The sequence below is a fragment of the Chionomys nivalis genome, chromosome 3, assembly GCF_950005125.1.
Source record: "Chionomys nivalis chromosome 3, mChiNiv1.1, whole genome shotgun sequence".
In the NCBI taxonomy this organism is placed as follows: domain Eukaryota; kingdom Metazoa; phylum Chordata; class Mammalia; order Rodentia; family Cricetidae; genus Chionomys; species Chionomys nivalis.
The window spans coordinates 99,854,674-99,875,774 of record NC_080088.1 but is presented as its reverse complement, the minus strand read 5'-3'; the positions used below and the strand labels follow the sequence as shown (position 1 = coordinate 99,875,774).

The 21,101-nt window shown below is 45.6% G+C and overlaps 1 protein-coding gene across 12 annotated transcripts in view; it reads right to left on the bottom strand.

The window, feature by feature from the left end:
* The window catches only part of Gtf2i (general transcription factor IIi), an 88,272-nt gene that overhangs the window by 28,812 nt on the left and 38,359 nt on the right, over positions 1 to 21,101 (bottom strand). Inside the window, exons 8-15 of one of the 12 annotated variants that reach the window (XM_057765289.1) lie at positions 20,881 to 20,924; positions 17,508 to 17,585; positions 14,498 to 14,557; positions 12,575 to 12,631; positions 10,455 to 10,517; positions 4,788 to 4,901; positions 3,871 to 3,936; positions 1,548 to 1,731 (exon numbers count right to left, since the gene is read on the bottom strand). In XM_057765289.1, the coding sequence (XP_057621272.1) occupies positions 1,548 to 1,731; positions 3,871 to 3,936; positions 4,788 to 4,901; positions 10,455 to 10,517; positions 12,575 to 12,631; positions 14,498 to 14,557; positions 17,508 to 17,585; positions 20,881 to 20,924 (666 nt within the window). Of the gene's footprint in view, positions 1 to 1,547; positions 1,732 to 3,870; positions 3,937 to 4,787; positions 4,902 to 10,454; positions 10,518 to 12,569; positions 12,632 to 14,497; positions 14,558 to 17,507; positions 17,586 to 20,880; positions 20,925 to 21,101 lie in introns of those variants that run through there. The other 11 variants (XM_057765290.1, XM_057765292.1, XM_057765293.1 and 8 more) reach the window with 11 other exon arrangements.

Sequence of the window (21,101 nt, the reverse complement as noted above, 5' to 3'; positions counted from 1 at the left end):
TGCTTAGTTCTGTCGGAAGTGACTCTGACCCTATGAACTGTGACCTCTCTTTCACCCTGCCCAGTTCTGTAGGAAATGACCCTGACCCTGTGAACTGTGACCTCTCTCTCACACACTGCCCAGTACTGTAGAAAGCAAAGACTTTGTTCAATCTTAAAAAACAATTGTCATAAACTTGTATTATTTCATTTTTCTCAAGTTTTTTGAAACATGGTCTATCTATGTAGTCCTCGCTGTGCTGGAACTCACTGTAAAGACCAGAAAGGCTTCAAACCCATAGAGCTCCTCCTGCCTCTGCCTCCTGAATGGTGAAACTAAAGGCCCATGCTACAGACACATGACTTCCTTTCCATGTCCTGGCACTTTCAGACCTTCTCAGACCGGCAGTCTTCCGGCTCTCTCGTTTTAAATGCATGTCTGCTACTGTACTGACTGCTACTTTAGTTTCCTAGCCCACATTCCAGCTTCGCCTTCTAGGTGTGCAAACTGTTTCAAGGATATAGGAGGAGGTTTCCTCCACTGCTTCTGTCACTTTAAAAATGCCCCCCTAGATCTTTAAACTTTACTCCGTAATCTTTGCCAAGAGATACGGGAAGTGGGGTCAGCAAGATGACGTAAGCTCGCACTGCCAAGCATGACATCCTGGGGGTGATCATGAAAACAAACTCCTAATGTTCTCTGACCTCACATGCACATGCATGCACAGATATAGAAAAGTAAATGTAGAAACAAAAAGGGCAAATGATACCCAGCATTGTACGGGTGGCTGACATTTTAGAAGTAGTGTGCTAGCAGCACCTCCGATGTCCACGCTTGCTCAGCAGACAGCGAAGGAAGCCATCCTCTCTACTGCCTCCTTTTCCTGTTCACTCTTCCTTCCAACTTTGCTTATTTTAATTTTCACTCTTATGCTCACATGTATGCATTCGCTTTTCCAAACTTAAAGGCAACACACAGACGCTCTGGCTACTCTTCCTCACTGAAAACAGTGAGAAAAGGTGATCTGACTGCCTGACTGCAGGCCTACCGGGTGGGCAGGAGCTCATGACTCAGAGCCAAGCCCAGTCTGACCTGAGCATGCTTGTACGCATATATTACAAGGGGGAAGACAGGCTAATGGGCAAACAGCTCAGTAAAGCACTTTCCCCAGAAGCTAGAGGACCAGTGCTCAGATCCTCAGCACTCAACAAATGTCCTGAGAGAGCAGAGACAATCCCTGGAGTGAAACAGGCTAGACAGACGAGCTGAAGAGGGAACCTTGGGTTTGACTGAGAGAGACCTGTCTCAAAAGAGTAAGGTGGAAGAGTGATCCACCATGTTAACCTCGAGGCCCACAGACACATAAGCACACACATGCAAATACGTGCCACACATGCACACAGATCACACATACAAACACAGGAAAAGGGAAGAGTGGAACATAAAGAGATACACAATCATTCGAGCTTTTAAATACAGCCTCTGATTAATGAGTATTTGCCAGCATTAAAAAAAAAAATGCATCAACCGAAACAGTTAGGAACCCCACGCAAGCACGTGTGTCTTACTTCTTAATCACAAAGCGGATCCTCTCCTTGGCCAGCAATATCCTCTCAAGGCGAGGAATGCCGTATGTCGATGGCCTTCTAAAAGGAATCCCTTCGGGAAGCCCTTCTACATAAAGATCTTCAACATGGGACTGGAAAAGAGGGTATGGGATCGTCACCGGACCTTTGGCTTTTATAGCTTGAGCTTTAGGATGAAAAGAGAAAGGGACCATCATTACAAGACAAGGCTCTGAGCAAACCCCAGACAGAACGACACCCGAATATGCAATCATGCTTTGTCTTCACAATTTTTTTAAGCCAAACCACAGTAGTTAGTGTGTATTTATAAATGGAACTGCTGAGATTTTACAACATAAACATTCATTATTTATGACTAAACCTCTAAAAGATTTTCTCTTAAGAAACAGGATGGAAGACATTTCTGATCTGCATAATTTATGATAACAGCCATTTATTTACCCGGGGGTGAAATGATGCCAACAGTTATAGAAGTGTCCACAGCCTGTGGCTGGGCACCAAATACACTGTCAGCTGGGGTGCTGTGTACATGTGCACCCAATAAACACTGGCATTTGCATTAAAGTTTCAGGTACATCATCCATGTCAGTGGTTGAGCTGGACACAGAGCATGAACTCACTAATCCCCTAGCCCAAATTCCAAGTCTACAGAACACAGCGAGAATTCCTCCTTCTCAGCCAATTACCAGCCAAGTTGCTTTCAATTCATAAAACATAAAGATTGTTGTGATAATTTCATAGCAGTCGGCACACATTTATTTTCTTATCTAGAAAAGAATCTTAGTGGGCATGGTTGTGATTCCACAACTCAGGAGCAAAGGGATCTCGGTGACTTCTACGCCTGCCTGCTCTACATGGTGAGAACTTGTCTCAACCAAACAAAACAATCCAAAAGATTACATTCTCAACAGAGGCCTTAATTTACATGGCTGGAGAGCACAGCACATACTAAGCTACTCTAGCTCAGAACGGTGCTAGTGGAAACATGGAAACACAAAGAGCAAGCATGAACCATCCACCAGCCGGCATCCTGCAAGGACCGGGCTGTCTTACCAGATCTTCCGGGCACACCTGCAGTTCTCATGCCTACTCTGAAGAGGAGGGCAGGAGCATGAGGACATGGCATCCTGGCCTAGCCGGGACCTGTCTGCTGTACCTCACTGCTTCTACATGGACTGTGTCCATGTTTCCTGCTTTGAAATGGGTGAATTAAAAGCACAAACTAAACTGGACGGTGGTGGTGCACTCTTTTAATCTCAGTGCTTGGGATGCAGAGGCAGGTGGATCTCTGTGAGTTCGACACCAGCCTGGTCTACAGAGTTCCAGGACAGGTTCCAAAAACTGTCTCAAAAAACAAAAACAGGGAGGCAGAGGCAGGCGGATCTCTGTGAGTTCGAGACCAGCCTGGTCTACAGAGCTAGTTCCAGGACAGGCTCCAAAGCCACAGAGAAACCCTGTCTCGAAAAACCAAAAAAAAAAAAAAAAAACAAAAACAACAAAAAACACCCACAAACTAAGGCCTAAACACAAGGTGGGAGGAACATGAAGGACACCAAAAGGAAAATATGCCATGTTTAGCAAATTAATGATTTTGTAGCTCTAGGGCTTCATTAGAGTCCTCAGTCATAGGTAAGAAATACATGTTGGGGGCTGAAGACATGGCCCAGTGGTTAGGAGCACTCGCTGCTCTGGCAGAGGTTCAGCTCCCAGCCATCTCCGCATGAGGCACATGGGGATGGAACATACATGCATCCAAAACACCGAAAAAAGTATAAAAATAAATAAATCTTTAAAAAAATAAGTTTCTGGGCAGTGGTGGTGCATGCTTTTAATCCCAGCACTCAGGAAGCAGAGGCAGGCGGATCTCTGCCTTCAAGGCCAGTCTGGTCTACAGAACATGTTTTAGGAGAGCCAGAGCTACACAGAGAAGCCCTGTCTTGGGGGAAAAAAGTTTTCAAGAGCCAAGATCAACAAATGTAAATCTGTGAATATGTATCTGAGACAGGCATGGGGGCACATGCCTTTAATCCCACCACTCTAGAGGTAGAGGTAGGTGGAACTCTGTGAATTGGATGCCAAGCTGGTCTTCATAGCAAATTCTGACAATCAGGGCTACATAGTAAGACTCTGCCTTAAAAAAAAAAAAAAAAAAATTATAGCATGAAGCGACTGTGTGTGTATGGTGTGGTAATCTGATCTGGAAACTTGGTTACTAATATGTCCTTAGAAGAGACAGATATGTGAGGAGGGCACAGTTCCTGGCCGACCTGAGCAATGGGTTGAGCAGGCGACTCTGCAGACATACCGTATTTTCTCTCAAACAGCTCTTCAACCTGCTTCCGCAGGTCAGTGATTCGCGCGTTCCATTTCTCTGAAAATGAGAGGAAGCTACTCTCAGTACCGGGGGCAGCTTGGCACTGGGTGCTCGCGGCAGCAGACAACCAGACAACCTGCCTGACAGCCAGTCTCAGTCTGGCTTTTCCCTGACTTCCAAGGGTCTTTCCTTTTCCTGTGCTTCATAGGAGCAGTTGGAGATTGAGGGACATTTGAAACTTATTTTTAGAACAGTCTACAGACTGCCTTTGTAGTTTTTAACCTTCTTAAAGTTAGGCGATCAGAAAAGACCAGCCCAATTAAGCACTGCAAAACAGCGGCAAAGGGAGAGGCCTACACGGGTCCTCTGGGGCACTGAAGCGCGGCAGCTGTGGAGAAGCTCGGCTTTACAGGGAGGCAGCTGCCAATTCCATACAACGCTGAAAACACTCAACAAACTCACATACACGCAAAATCCAGTTAGAGCCAGCAGCTGCAACAAGAACAAGAACAAAGTGGGAGATTCGGATGCCTACATGAAGGCTGGGTGAGGTTCAGCACTGGCAGAACACTGGCCCTGGGGTCTACCCCAACAGGAACAAAACAAAGACATTTTCAAGAGTTAAGTGGTCTTCAAAGTATGGGCCACAAAACTAATTCCCCCCTAATATTTGACTCAGTCCCTTAGAAATCCACTGGCAACTGGAGGGACAATGAGAAGCAGGTGGGAAACAGAGCAAAACTGAGCACTAAGTTTGTAAACAAAGGGCTTAGTGCTTTCGAAGATAATGGCGCCCAGTGGCCGACTCAATGCCATCCACACCGCTTGCAGGCTTCACACAGCTCCACCACCTCCTACATCACAGCTGCCACTGCCCCCCTCTTACCCTCTTCCCTGCAGACACTTACCGAAGTTGAACTCCCTCACTTTGCGCTTGCCAGCATTGGCGGGCTCTGGGACTGGTGGAGGTGGGGGCGGCTCACTGCTCTTTGGCCTCTTGGTGGGCGGGGAGTAATCGTCATCTTGAGAAAGAAAACCCTCGTTACTGCAGGAGTCAGCTGAAGTGACAGTGTAGTGGGGAGGACAGCTCTGGGCGCTCGGGAGCACTGTCCAATGACCACAGCTGCCCCGCCTGCAGCCAGCTGCTCATCCCTCCAACCACTACTCTCTTCTCTAAAAGCCTCCACGACCACAGCTGTGATCGATGTAAGTGTTCTGAACAAACAGGCTTTAATGGAGGAAGCTATTTTCACGACCAAGAATACACGTGTGTTACTAGAAGAAAGATGAACCCTGAACGGAAGCCCACAAACGATTCCATCGGCCTGAAACAAGGGGTGTGTGGTGCGGGAGGGGGAGTGGGGGAGAGGGGTGAGGGTGGCGGCTATGTCTTTCAGGGCAGTCCATGGCACTGGGTTCGCCCACTAAAGCACACACCAGCCTTTTGTTGTTGCTGTTACTTGAGACAGGATCCTCCTGCCTCAGCTTCCTAAAGCACCACCATCCTGGCTCTGTAAATAGTCTCAATAGCACAGTTTCCAGAAGGAAATGAACAGAGACGGTGACTCCCTCCACACCCATATATAAATACCCAGCAGGATGGGAGTATGGTGTACACACGGGTCAGCACACTTGTGAAGCTCATGCTTATTTCAGTGGCACGGAGGGGACCCCCAAGTAAAATCCATCTCCCAGTGCACCTGACACCTGGCCCAAGGAAAACCAGCACTGTCATCTTCTGACCCACGGTCAGGACCTATGCTGTCAGCTCCAACACCATGAGCTAATGTAGCTCACAGAATCTGTATTTAAAGACAGTGCAGGCTTGTCAAGCGTGGAGATGCACACCTTTAATCCCAGCACTCAGGAGGCAGAGGCAGGTAGATCTCTGTGAGTTCAAGGCTAGCCTGTTCTACGCAGTGAGACCCTGTCTCAGAAAGGAAAAAAGAAAAGTATAAAAAGGAAGATCAGAAATTCAAGGTCATCCTCAGCTAAGCATCAAGTTCAAGGCTAGCCTGGAATACAAGTAACCCTATCACAAAAATCAATCAATCAATAAGCATAGAATAGAAATAAATACAACTTAAGGAGAACAGCTATCACAAACAACTATTCAAATAACAAAATATTAAGATAATTTAAGATATAATTGTTATTTTCCAACAGACTTAAAAGAAAAAAATGTCAGCCTTTAATCCCAGCACTTGGGAGGCAGAGGTAGGTAGATCTCTGTGAATTCAAGCCCAGCCTTGTCTACAGGTGAGTTCTAGGACAGCCAAGGAAGGCTACACAGTGAGACCCTGTCTTGAAAAATAAAAAACAACAAAACAAAAAGTCAATCAGGTTGAAGCCAGGTGTGGTAGCACAAGCCTGGAATCTCAGCATCTGAGAGACAGAAGTTGCCAAGGTTGAGACCAGTCTTCCAAAAATAGGCATGAAAACCAGGTGTCACGGCACATCCTTGTAATCCCAGCACAGAACAGATCAGGTTATATAGTGAGTTCCAGGAAGCCAGGGTTACATAGAGAGTATCCTCAAAACAAAACCACCTCACTTAAGTCAGTCAAACCCATTTCAGAACTCAAGATCTACTGATACATGTTTTATGAAGATAATCCTAGTTGAATATGAAGATAAAAAGGTCGAGGAGAGTGTTTAATATAATTAGGTCAAGTGCCTACAGACTCAACAGCAGCCCCAAGGGCTTCCACCCGTCCTGCCGAGCCTGCACCTCCTTCCGATACCACTGCTTCCTTCACACGTGCCCTGCAGCCTCGAGGTGAAGGTGTGAGCTGTTCTGGCCGGCGGCACCCGGGCATGGAAGGCTCTTATACTTGTGGGATGGCTACATGAGACAACCTATTGCAGGCTTTAATTGTAGGCAGCAGCCAATCCCCTCAGCACACAAAAAGACCATCTCTGGAACAGGACATCTGTCTACTGTCAACCCTAAGCTCACCAATGACACCCCAGCTCTAAATGACACTGTCCAAACTCACACAGCTCTCATATGTTAAGGGCAACTGGCTGCTCAGCTGGGCTAGCAGTGAAGACCCCACTCATGCTGACAGATACAGACACTGTGGAAAGAAAATGGCTGCTCTACTGAAGCAGAGTAACAGCTGTCAGAGTGTGTCTGTCCCTCACTCAGCCCTGTAGCGATGCTGTGGCGGCGCACAGAGAGCGGCCAGATGGACCAAAGGCACGCAGAAATATTTGTATGGCCTTGAAAAAACAGTAACAGAAAAAAGAAGTTCAAGATCGTTCATCCATGAAAACACAACATGAATCAGACAACAAACTTACTTTAAAGCAACTTCAAGGGAAATCAAGTCAGGGTCACAAGCTGGGCTGCAGCACACCAGTGTGGGGAGAGGACTCGGGTCTGGGAGCAGCACCCAAAGGACAGCTATGTGGTAAGGACAGCTTTCCAAAAAAGGCTCTTTATTAGCTGACGAGAACTCTCACAAAAGCAAGCTACAGCATATGAAGCTCCGCCCTTCCCACGCACCTCCCCACGCAATCTTCCTCCCTCAGTGTCCTCAGTGCGCATACACGCCCTACATCATCTCTGCCTATGCCAAAGGAAACAGCATGGTTGAGACCGAGGCCTATACAGTCAGACTGCTCCAAAACTTCCCAAACACAGCTCACTTCTGTCCGCTGGGACCTGCTAACGGCTGCCTCTAGCCACACAGGAATCACCACAAACAAGAGCGCAGACACGGGAAGTGTCAAGCTCCAACACTATAAAATATGACCACGTTTCTGTAGTTGTTTTTGGTTTTTCCAGATCGGGTTTCTCTGTGTAGCCCTGGCTGTACTGGAACTCGCTCTGTAGACCAGGCTGGCCTTGAACTCGGATCCGCCTACTGGGATTAAGGATGTGCGCTACCACTGCCCAACAAGTATTTCTTTTCCTTATGCTTGTTTTTTCTATAAACTCCTTGGAAAACGTAGAATGATACAATGGGGTAACAGCCGCCCACAGGCAACAGGGGTTTTTATTTTTTTTAACCCTTTCTTCAGAATAGAAACACATCCCTAAAGGAAACCATGTTTCTTCTCCAGTCACGCTTTTCCTTTACTTTTTAAAAAAGACTTATCATTATTATTTTATGTGTATGAGTGTTGGCCTGCACAAATGTATGTGCACCATATGCATGCCTGGTGCCCTTGGAGTCCAGAAGAGGACACTGGAGCCCTGGACCTGAAGTTCTGGAAGATTGTCAGCAACATGCAAGTTGTCTGCAGGAGCAGTAAGGACTCTTCACTGCTGAGACCTCTCTGGAGCCCCATGCTTCTTCTTTGAGAGTGGTTTCATTAATGATAGGCAGAGATTTTTCACATCATTAAACATAATACACAGTAGGGACCTTTCTTTACCCATCCTTTCTGTTTGTTTGCTTGTGTGATTTTGGTGCTACAAGACCGAATTCACTTCGTAAATAATCAGTACAATCACTATACCAACTTCATGCCAGTGTGGTGGCACACACCTTTAATCCCAGCACTCAGGAGGCAGAGGCCACTGAATCTATGTGAGTTTGAAGCCAGCCTGGTCTTCTGGTCTACATATGAATTTTTAGGTCATCCAGGGCGACACAGAGACTTTGTCTCAAAACAAACAAACAATACCCCAAAATCCAGCTTGGTTCTCCCATCTAATCCAAAAGCACCTACTTTTCTTAGCTCTATATAAGGAACAAAGTTGACTGTCTCATTTACATGCTCAAAATTTTCTAGGAATTAATTAATTGGGGATTTTTTAATTAAAAATTTATAGTTTGGGGCTGGAATGATGGCTCAGCAGTTAAGAGCACTGGCTGCTCTTCCAGAGGACCCAGGTTCAATTCTCAGCACCCACATGGCAGTAAATGTCTGTAACTCCAGCTCAAAGTGATCTGATTCCCTCAGACATAAATGCAGGCAAAATACCAACACACAATAATAAAAATAATTTTTTAATGTATAATTTACTTATTTCTTCATTTATTGTATGTGCTCGGGGAGAGGTGCAGGAGGTGGGTCCTGGCGATTGAACGGAGGTCACCAGGCTTGGTGACAAGAGCCTTTACCAGCTGGGCCACTTCACCGGTCCCTAATAGGTTTTTAACTAATGGTGACAATATTTCAACTCTTTAATTGACCACAAAGAATTCAAAGAAGCTTTCAGGTTAATAAAATTATGTGAATGAGGAAGACAAATCTATGCATTAATCTACTGAAATTGAAACATGAAGTATGAAAAGATTTCTTCTACCACGTGAAAGCCATCAAACTAGCGTACATCTTCAATACAATGGAGACACAATAGGACAGGTCACGGAGAGACAGAGAGAGGGAGACAGAGCACACCCAAGCTCCCAAACCAAGAAAGGTTATGCTGTGGTTAGAAAAAAAAAGAACTGCTAACTGTGTGGTGCTGGGGAGGTGGGGGCACGAGCTAGGCGACAAAAGCCTGCATCATAATGCACCTCTATAAATTTGCAAAAACATATCCACACACACACACACACGTGTATATAAAAGATTTGTCAGCAATGTCCTGCCACTGTCCCCTGACGAAGGGGTAGGTTAGGGAGAACTTTAGCCCCTCGCGTCCAGTGCTGTACAACAAGGCACAACACTGAGGGCACTCACAGAGGAGTCCTGGGAGACAAGGGGACTAAAGGGAAGGGAAGCCTGGATGGCAGTACACGCCATTAATCCCAGTGCTGGGGAACAAGCAGGCAGATCTCTAAGAGTTCAAGACCAGTCTGGTCAAAAAGTCATTCCAGGACAGCAAGACCTCATAGTGAGACCCTACTCTAGAAAAAAAAAAAAATGTTTTAAAAAATATTGAAGGTGCACGCCTTTAACCTCAGCACTCAGGAAGCAGAGGCAGACAGATCTCCCTGAGTACAAGGTTGCCTGGTATACACAGTAAGCAGGTTCCAGGCCAACCAGGGATACAATACACAGTGAGAGCCCGCCTCAAAACCAAAAATATAAGTTAGTAAGTATTAAGGTAACTTAGATAATGGAAATTATTTTAAATTTTATTTGCAACCATTGCTTCCAAACATTTTCAAAAGACAAATAAGTGGTATTGGGGGACAGACTTGCTTTAAAATTTACTGACTCACCCAGTATGATGGCATATGCCTATAGTCTTAGCTACTTGGGAAACTGAGGCAGGAGCTGAAACATTTTGAGGCCAGCTTGGGCAGCTTTCTCCTCCCTTCTACTGATTGAGATACTAGGACCTCCAGCTTTTCTTAAATTTCTTCTACCGTAACCCAAAAGGTCCTAGAATCTGCCTCTGTGTGTGGTCTAGTTCGGATGTCTTCCCCTCACCCTCCACAATTACTACTGACAGAAAGCACAGTTTGGTCTACGTCTGGGCCAAGCCTCATTTGCACAGCTTAGATCTGTCACCCAGTACTCCCAGAACACCTGGGGAGTCCTGCTGGGGCGTGGGCTGCTCTGTCCCCAGCTTCTTTCAGAATGGATGAGATGTAAACTCAGTGTGACCGTGACACAGATGCTCATGACCAGAAGGGAACTCTTGGATCAAGGCTGGAATAACTAACCTTCAATGGTCACCTCAACTTCAGGGTCCTCACTTGTTTCTGAAGGGACATGGTGAGTAGAATCTTGAAAAAAATATAAAATTCTAAAATGACATTCATTATTCAACATGTTCCGTGTGTTCCAACACTTACTGTCTGGTGCTCCCAAAGAAGCCTACAATAAAATGCAACTGGCGTTTAAATTCATTTCATGTTCATTAAAAGTATTTGACCCTTGATTATAACTAGAGATAAAAGAAAACAAAACGTAGAAAACCGCTGGAAAATGTTAAGATAATACCAGGTTACCTGCATCAGTGGACCAAGAGCCCCATGCTCTCGGAGGAATGTGGTTACAGCAAGCTCACAACTGTTTCCTTGCTATAGCCGGAAGATGCCAGCTAAAAACATGCTTCCTACAGAAGCCTACAAGTAGTTTATGCTATTAAATCAAAACACAACCAACTTTTTGCAAAGGAGACCTTCATATCAAGAGAGCTCCCGCTGGTGACAAGGACATGCGAGACTGGCTGGGATCTGGGTTACCACACAGAGCGTAGGTGCACAGGAAATGTTAGTGCTGCAAGCGCAGGGAGCTTTCATTAGCTGTCTTTCGTCCTGCACAGGCTGAGAGAGGTTAACTGATTTGCCAAAGATGATGTCTGCTGTTAGCACAGGAATAAAGAGCAGAACCCAAGAGCGCTCAGCTGTTAACACATCAACAGGAGTTCCCTTAGAAATGAGTCTCCGGAGACCTAGTATGTGTTGACAGACTTGGGAAGCGGTGAAGCAGTCTAGGTGCTGGAGGAACCATGCAGTTCCTGTGCAGAGGCCTGTTGTTAGCAGGACCACCCACCCCAAAGTAAGACCTGCCACGGAGGACAGCAGATTACCCCTGCAAGCCCAACAGGGTGCTTACCACACAGTCATATGTGAAGAACAGTTAAGATAGCACAAGTATTTCTGTTTCTGTTTTTCTATTTTGAGATAGGGTCTCACTATGTAGTCCAGACTGGCCTGGAACTCACCATATAGCCCAGGCTGGCCTCAAACTCATGGGTGATCCTCCTGCTTCAGCCTCCCAAAGGCTGGGATAACAGGTGCGCGCTACCACACCTGGCTAGACATGAACTTTCTGAGAGAAATGTATTCCTATAGAAAGCCTACTTCTGCCACTGAGTGTATGCATAGATCAGCCCATGTCTTTGCTAGGATCACCCCTTCACTAGCCGGTAAAAGATAAAATCAGTGATTTCTTTTTTTTTTTTTTTTTTTTGGTTTTTCGAGACAGGGTTTCTCTGTGGTTTTGGAGCCTGTCCTGGAACTAGCTCTTGTAGACCAGGCTGGTCTCGAACTCACAGCGATCCGCCTGCCTCTGCCTCCCGAGTGCTGGGATTAAAGGCGTGCGCCACCACCGCCCGGCAAATCAGTGATTTCTTAAAACGGGAAAACAAACACAAGGAATGCCCATTTTCAGGATAAAGTACCCCTTTGTTCTACAAACAGCAGTTAATGGAGGAAGACTGAATTGGAAACAAGAGACGAAGGAGGCTTCGGAGGGCTACAAGCCCTCCTTGAACCACACTCCAAGCACTCAGCAGGAGGCTGGCTCCCTGCAGGCTGGGCAGTTGGCCCTTCACACTCCTCAACCGTGTCCCTGGGAAAACTCAGTGGCTGAGTGGCAGCCATTCCCGGGGTAGCTGTGGGTGTTAATGGTGAGAAGACAGAAAACTTCTCAGCCACAAAGTTTATCTGTTGCCCTTTGAACAAACTGGGAATGATAAACTATGTTTAAAAATTAAAATTAAGTAGAATACAACTAGGAACTATTTTAGTTCTAAAATTTTGAAAAATAATTAATTAATTTAATAAAATAAAACATGGGAGTTTTTTCTCCTCAATGTCCTTTCAATAAGGCAGGAGAAAGCTAAAACGAGACAAAACAACCCACTTATTTGGTATCGCCAAGGGCATCACTAACCATGACTGCCAGGCCCAGTGCCTCTTAGCACAGTGCAAGCCACCGCATGCCTCCTCTCTAAAAATGACAGTGCTGGCCATGAAGGCACGAAACACCATCATCTCATCTCCAAAGGACGTGCAACAGATATGGTAAAATTCAAGGTCCCTTCTTTCCTAACCTTCTGCTGGCACTTCCACTTCTGTTCCTTCGTTGCCTTCTGAAGAATGATGGCTCCCTAAAAAGAAAATGAACAATATATACTAAACCAGTAAAAAAAACTATCAGTAAAAGAAGAAAAACTAGGTGACCATACAATTTAGTATAAATAAGCATACAAAAAGATTTAACTCAGTAATAAATTCAAACAATGTTTTCTAACTTCGAAAAATATTTAACTGCTATTTGGAAGCTGAAAACTCGAAAGTGCAAACCCCCAGAAGAAACTCTGCAGGCTCGGGGTTTGGTATTAGTGCTGTCTCACATGCTACAGTGCCGGGATGCTGGGGTCTGAAGAGCCTTACAGCCCAGGTACCATGCTCGTCGGGCAACAACTCACAAACAAAAACACCAAATCAGAAGAAAGTCTGTCTTTTCTAGAGACTTAACAAGGTGTCAAAAAACAAAAAAAAAAACAAAACAAAACAAACGAAGTCAAGGCTTATTGTGTGTGCAATGTTCCTTCTTTTCCTTTCTACTATGATAGAAGCTATGGACACTATATCCCATAATTTAATCAAAGTTGTACTTAAACAGTCAAGTTAAAATTTTAGAGACTATTTTTAGTTTCAAAAGCATTTTAGTTCAGGAAATAACCTGCCTGCTTCTGGACATGGGCATACATCCAGCCGCCTGTTGGGTCAGGCAGCCAGGAGAGCAGGTGAGATCCTACTACAGCAAGAGGACCAGGCACAGCACGAGCCACCAGCCAGGATCCAGTGCACAGCTGCGCCCAAGTGCATCCTCAATCTCTAAGTGTCTAAGCTGGGGACAGGAAAAGAGGAGAAACACCATCGTGCATAAAGGAAAACAGACGCGGGCCAGCACAGGAGCCGTGGAGGGGAAGGCGGCAGGTCTCCTGACAGCTGTGCCCAACACACTCCAGCGTTAGGCCAAGGCCATCACTGGTACACTTGACCTGGAGCGTCTCAGAGCTCTGGCAGTGCCCGCCTTAGGTGAGGGCCTCTGTGCTGCAGTGCTCTGTGCCACCGTGCTCCGACTGCCTCGAGATCACCCCACAGGCTCTGCAGTGGGAACTCACCGGAACTCACAGCTAGGGGCAGACTCTATTCAGAAGCCCACCTGTGAGCCAAAGGCACACTGCGCTTCTGCTACACACGTTCTTATCATCCCTTTTCACTTTAACTTTTGCATTTATGGAGCTGTAAATTCTTTGACTGTGTCAAGTCATAAGAAACAGATGTGAAACTAGAACATGAGAGAAGGGAGAAGAGGCCAGCCGTTCCACAGGAATGGCTGAGATAGCGAGGGCGGGTTAGCGAGGCTGCGCATGCACACTATGGCCCTGTGTGTCCTCTCTGCTCTACTAAAATCTACGAAAATGAGAGAGACAATTATATTTACATTATACAGTAAAGCTAAAGAAAATAAATCTCATGAGATCAAAGCCAGAAGGGATAAAGGAAAAGCCGTCACTAACAGACTATGACCAAGTCTGGGAACACAGCACAAAGGCGACCCAAAAAGTCATTTAAAAGCACAGGGTTTTACAAGTGATAGCCTGCAATCCGTCCCAAGCTAAGCATCACCGGGCCTTAGCACTACTCAGACGGCTAACCCAACAGTAACAGCCTGACTGCTGACTATGCTGATAAAGGTAGAAAGCGTACTTTACCTTCAATAGGAAAGTGTGTCATGTACCCATTTCGAGATTCATTACTAGATTCACAAAAGGGAAAATTGGTTTTGAAAAATTTTGCTTGTGAAGTTCATTTATGTTTAAAAAAAAAAAAAGGCCAATACATTTTTTTTTCCTTTTCCATTCGGAAAAGTAATATAGTTATAATTATCAAAACAGTCTGTCCAATATAAAGAAACAGCAAATACGAACAGGATGTGGGAGAGCAGAAGTGAAAGGCGATACCTTGCAAAGCCTTCGAAAGGGGGAGCTTTTCATCAACATCACCAGTTTCAGAAGGGCCTGCTTTGGGATACAAAGATAAGCTTCAAAAGGAATTTCAAAGCATATTGGTCACATTAGAGCAAATCTGGGTGAGGTGTATGGGATGATGGCCTTTTTAGAAATAAAAACAGGAAAAAAAGTGATGTTAGCCGATGGTCACGATAGCTGATGGGGAAGAAGTGTGTTCAGGTGTGTGTACACGGTTAAACTGAGGATGGCCGACAGGATGACTGACAGGGATGGGATGGGAACGGCAGGTCTGTGATGGAGGCTCTGAGTGTTTCAAACAGAAGTGCTCGCTACAGTAAAGGCTTATGCTGACTGCACATGCCTGCCTAGTGCTGGCTTCTTCCATTACAGGGATTCCTTAGCAAACTGCTAACCTCTCCCAGGCTTTCTGAAGAACACACATGATTAGTAAGCATCACCCCCCGCAGAGGCACACACAACAAACCCCAGGCGGGATCGATGCACCTTCTGGACCGGCATACTTTTCATTAAGTTAACACAGTTTTTCCATTAGTAAACATATTTTGAAAATACATGAAAACAGGAGGATTACTTGGGAGAGAAGAAGGGGACTTGGGTACACAAAGGGTAAAGAAGCAAAACAGAGACGCAGGGTTGTGGTCCAAATGTAACACACATACATGAAGATGCCATAATGACAGTTACTTCGCATAGCATAGCTACCGGCCACCACAAAGCCACAGATCTAGGCAACACATTTTCCAGTACAGATACGTTTTCATCTTATGTGACAGTTACAGGGAGCTCAGGCTGACCTCTGACTTCTGTCCTTGCTGTCTCCACCTCTAGAATACTGGGGATGCGAGCGAGCTCCAGCACAGCCAGTCCGCTCAGTGCTGGGGACGACAGCCAGACACGAGGTGAACACTACCCACTGAGCTAAAGCCCGGAGACCCTAAACAAGCTTCTCAGAATTAATCAATCTGAAGAAGCAAAGCACTACTTTCAATGGCTACTTCTTAACACAAATCAAATAAACACCAACCAACCAGTCTCTAACACCAGCATTCACTAGAGTATGGCATCAAATCCTGGGTTTGAGAACCTGGACTCATAGGAAAACCACAATAAAAGAAAACAGGAACACAAAGCACTATCTAAATATAAACAAGAACCGCCCAGAGCAATGGTTCTCGACATCCTTAATGCTTCCACCCTTTCATATAGTTCCTCGTGTTATGGTGACCCCAACCATTACATTTATTTTCATTGCTATTTCACAGTATCAGTTTGCTACTTTTATGAATCATAATGTAAATATATATGTTTTCCGATGGTCTTAGGTGACCCCTGAGAAAGGGTTGGTTATCCCCAAAGGGGTCACAACCAACAAGTTGAGAACCACTGTGTTTGAACAGTCTGCAATAGCACAGAGGGAATTTCACAAAGACACCGACATACAGGACAAGCAAGTGACATGTCACAAAGGAGAGATACTGTAGGCCTGTGGGGCGGCTGTGGGGCAGCTCAGGGGCAGAACACCTACTCGCCCAGCAGCTCAAGGCCCTGAGTTCAATCTCCAGCACAAAAAGGGGAGAGTGGAAGAGAGGAAGAGAGAGGGAGAAGGGCAGAAAGAAAAAGGGAAAATACCCACAAGCCACTGCTCTACTGGCCTAGAGACTGGCCAACTTGTAGCTTAACTTCTTCAACTGCACTAAAGAAACCATCAGTTCAACGAGGACAACAAACAGGCAAACAGGAGGCGAGGCAAGAGGATCATCACACGTTCAAAACCATCCTCAGTGACGTGAAAACCCGAGGACTGCCTGAGACATGTGAGACCCTGACTCCATCCAGCCAGGCAAACCATGACTCTGCACAATGAATACACACTATTAAAAACTAATTAAGGCCAGGAGTAATGGCGCACACCTTTAACCCCAGCACTCAGGAGGCAGACACAGGAGGATCTTTATGAGTCTGAGGCCAGCCTGGTCTACTTAATGAGTACCAGGACAGCCAGAGCTACATAATAGAGACCGTTTCAAAAACTATCAAATAAATAAAATGTCACCTTCCAGGTGTGGGTCTTGAGGGTACGTGTGCGTGGAGGGAGGGGCGTGGGGGACTTACACTCACGGCAGGCAATGGAAATGTCAGTGAAGAAGGTGGGTCAAAGGTCAGTCAACACATGAGCACGACACTAACAACCAAGTCTAGCTTCTCTGCAACATCTTAACTCTAAAACCATAAAAATGACCCTTATGATTAGTCTCAGCTTTTACTCCTATACCACAATCAGTAAACTGTCCCAAACTAACTACAGACACCATAAATGTGGGGCCAGCAAGGTAGATTAAAGGGGTAAAGTCACACGCCACCAAGCCTAATGATCCAAGTTCAATCCCCAGGAGCCACGCAGTGTAAGGAAAGAACCAGTTCCTAGCTGCCCTTCACCTCCATGCATGCAGGCACCCTACCCCCAGCTTTTTTTTTTTTTTTTTTTTTAAATGACTGGCACTGGCACTCAGCAGTACGTGGACACAGATATTTGCACACTTAACCGTCCTGAAATATTATTCCGGGCATTTGTAAAACACTCCACATCCAATAAGGCTTATCACATTAAAGAAAAATCAAGGTTACCAGGCCAGTGCACACGAGAACTCTGTGAAAACTCAAGACTGTTCACACTGACATAGCCACTAACACAGCTCAGTGGTTTAAGGCAAGGTCTCGCTGGGTAGCTCTGGCTGGCCTTGGCCTCCTGAGTGCTGAGAAGGTAAGCATGTGCTACCAGGCTACACTGGAACCGCTGAGACGAACCAGACTGACTACATAAGAGAAGACGCCTCGGCTGCGGACTAGAACTCTCCATTCCCCTGACTGCAATGCTGCCATGGGAGCTCGGGACAGGCACTGCGGCAGAGACGGCCATTTACTCAGGGAGTGAGAGCCACCAGCAAGTGTCGGAAGGAAGGCTGCAGTAAACAGTCGTTACCTTGAATGTTATACTGATAGTAATCTGGGTCTTCTGACTCTTCCTTCACTGTCACAGCGGCCATTTCCAGAGAAATGCCTACAAAACAAGTGACAGTCTCCAGTAGGTCACAGTTCCAGGGCACTGCACGTTAAAAATCTTTACACGTTAAAGACTCTGAAAGGGCAAAGGCTTATTAGGTAGGTGTCAAAGGAAATCACCTGCAACCCAATCACATCAAGGTTTCGGCAACTGGTGGACAGACAGACCCAACCGACTGACCGATCTCAACAAACTGCACAGGAAAGCTCAATGAGCTCCAAGGGAAAAGGTGAGAGGGAAGAAAGAAGCATGGCCACCTTGTCTTGTTCCGTCAGAACAAAGGAACCATTAGAACACAGAGTACCAGTGGGCATGGCTGCCTGACTGCTCTCGGATAGTGATGAGAGAATGGGGTCAAACTCCGCTGCCCCTTACAGAGACTCAAGTCCCGCAGTAGAAAAAGTCTCCAATATCCACACAAGCTGAGTGAGTTATGCTCTTACCTCCCAGCATGTCTACCAACCATCTCACCACCTCACAGACCAACCCTAAGAGCTAACGCTAGAAACCCTAAGCAGAAACCTCACTGCAAAGCTTTGTTGACTTTAGGTCAGACAAATATTTTCTAGGTAAAAGGAAAATAAAAGTAAACCTTGTGTCTGGTTCAGAGAGGCGTACCTTTAGCACCAGCACCGGGGAAGCCGAGGGGAGTTAATGACAGCCCAAGCCACAGAGACACACTATCACTAAATAAAATAACACTAAAACAGAAATGGAGGAGGAGATAAAAAAAAATTATAATGAGCCGGGCTGTGGTAGCACATGCCTTTAATCCCAGGACTCAGGAGACAGAGGCAGGCAGATCTCTGTGAGTTCAAGGCCAGTCTGCTCTAGAGAGTGAGTTCCAGAGCAGGCTCCAAAGCAACAGAGAAACCCTGCCTCAAATAAATAAACAAATAAAAAAATCGTAAAAAATTCCACAATGACAGAGATGGAGCGATAGCTCAGAGGTTAGGAGCGTGCACTGCTCTTCCAAAGGTCACCTAGATTTGGCAGCTCTTAACACTGCACTCACATCTACAGAGACACACAAATAGACATACAATTGTATGTGCACTGGTGTTTTGCCTGCATGTGTATCTGTGTGAGGGGAAGGTATTAGATGCCTTGGAACTGGAGTTACAGTTGAGCTGCCATGTGGGTGCTGGGAATAGAAGCTGGGTTCTCTGGAAAAGCAGCCAGTGTTCCTTTTTAAATTTTTTTTCCTTTTTCCACTGCCTATGCTTTTATTGGCTCTTATTGCCAACAGGAAGCCGTCCTTCTGAGGCTGCTCCTTTTTCCTTGACTCTGAAGAAAGTTCCTCTCGGAATGGCAGCCAGTGTTCTTAACTGCTAAGCCATCTCTCCAGCTCCCATACAATTTTTAAAACAATAAATAAATAAATTATACATACATACACGCACACACACATACATCTTTAGAGATGGGTTTCACTGTACAAAGCTGGCTGTCCTAAAACTTGCTCTGTAGATCAGGCTATCCTGGAACTCACTCTATAGACCAGGCTGGCCTAGAACTCACAGATCTGCCTGCTCTGCCTCCTGAATGCAGGAGCTATTAAAGGTATACGGCACAATCTCAGCTTTAAAAATTATTTCATTAAAAAAAAAAAAAAAAAGAAAGGATGCCACAGAAAAATCCACTACCCTGAATTTGCTAACTTTGAAAATTAAGTTAAAAAAATTTGAGAAGCCATGAGACCTCAACCCTATACAAAGAACTACAGGCAACTAAGGAATACTGAGATCAGGAAGAAACAGTCTTCTCTGCTAACACCCACACAGAAGTGACATGACACACTCTGAGCAGGTTAGATTTAGGAGTGTGTGCGAGATAACAAAATAACAATATGGCCTGAGTTCGACAGAAAGGCAGGGTATATGGGAGGGTTTAGAGGAAGGAGAGGGGAAGAAATGATGTCATGATAACCTCAAAAATAAAAAAGTTTAAACAAATTAAGTCAGACATGGTGGCACACATCTTTAATCCCAGAACACGGAGAGGGAGAGGCAGGCAGTTCTCTGTGAGTTCAAGGCCATCCTGATCTACATAATGAGATCCAGGACAACCAGGGTTACACAGAGAGACCCTGTCTCAAAAGAAGCAAAGAAAAAGAAAAAAAATAAAGAAAATTAATCTTTAAAAAAACTACAACCTTAAAAGCATAGTAACCACAATTTATTATTTTTTGAGTTTCAAAGACACCATAAAAGGATATAGAAAGACGGAACACAGGATATAAGAAACATTTGCAAGACCATATTCCTGACTTATATCCAAAAAATACTCAGAACTTGACAACTAGGGAATAAAAAAAAAACAATACCCACAGGTTAAAAATGGAGCAACAGGAGCTGGGGAAGAGACTCAATGAGAGAAGCACACAGCGGAAGACAGAGTTGGCATCCCAGAATCCACGTAAAGCTGGACATGGAGGTGCTTGTCTCTCACATGAGATGGAAAGCAGAGAGCCCTGGAAACTCACAGTCAGAGAGCCTGGCCTGTGTGCAGCAAATGCCTCAGACCAACGCTTGAGGCTGTTGTCTGATCTCAACAGGCACGCCATGGCACACGTGTCTGGATCCATTCTCTCCCCTCCTCACGCCACTGTCTGTCTCTCACATCACCCCCCGCTCACCCACACACACGCGGTAAAGAGGCAGAGAATTTACACAGACATGTAATCAGGGAAGACACAGGGATGGGTGGTGACTACATGAAGAAAGGTTCAGCATCCCCTCCCGTGAGAAAATGACAAGTCACACCACAGTGCAGCAGGGAGCTGGGGGACAGCTCACTGGTTCTGGGTGCTTTCTACAGTCCTGAGCACCAGAACTCAGATAGCTCAGAACTCACTTAACAAGTGGGCCAAACTAGCCAATGCCCAGAACTTCAGCTGTGGGAGGCAAGGACAATAGGATTGAGCTAAGAGACCTGGCCCAGGTCGAGACCCTGCCTCAAGGGACTAGTTAGAGCAGAAGACACGGGATGCCCTCTCCTGGTCTTGAAGCATGCACAGCCACACGACCTCCCGCTCCCACCATGCATACAAATATACCATAGTCATACAAGCACATGCACAAAATTAATTATTAATTACAAATAAATCTTATGGGTCCCCTCTGCAATAAAACTAGGTAGAGTAACACATGCCTGTAATAGTAACACTGGCAAGGCCGAGGAAGGAGGCTCATAAGAGACACAATAAATAACTAGCGACTCAAAATATCACCTCTTCAACTAAGGAAAGCACCTTCTTTGTATAATAAATTAGAAGAGCACTAGTACATACCAGAGTCTTCTGTGGGTTCAGTTTTCACTTTGATGGGGCCACAGCTGCAAGGAGGAACACATTCAGATCACAGGATGCAACTGTGAGGGACGGCCACTCACACAGTTGTCAACAGCTTCCCCGATGGCCAGCCTCACAGAAGAAGCACCACTGTGCACAGCTATTGAGTCAAACCTACAATCCTGGTGTCACACGCCCGTAATGGCAGCACTCAGGGGGTT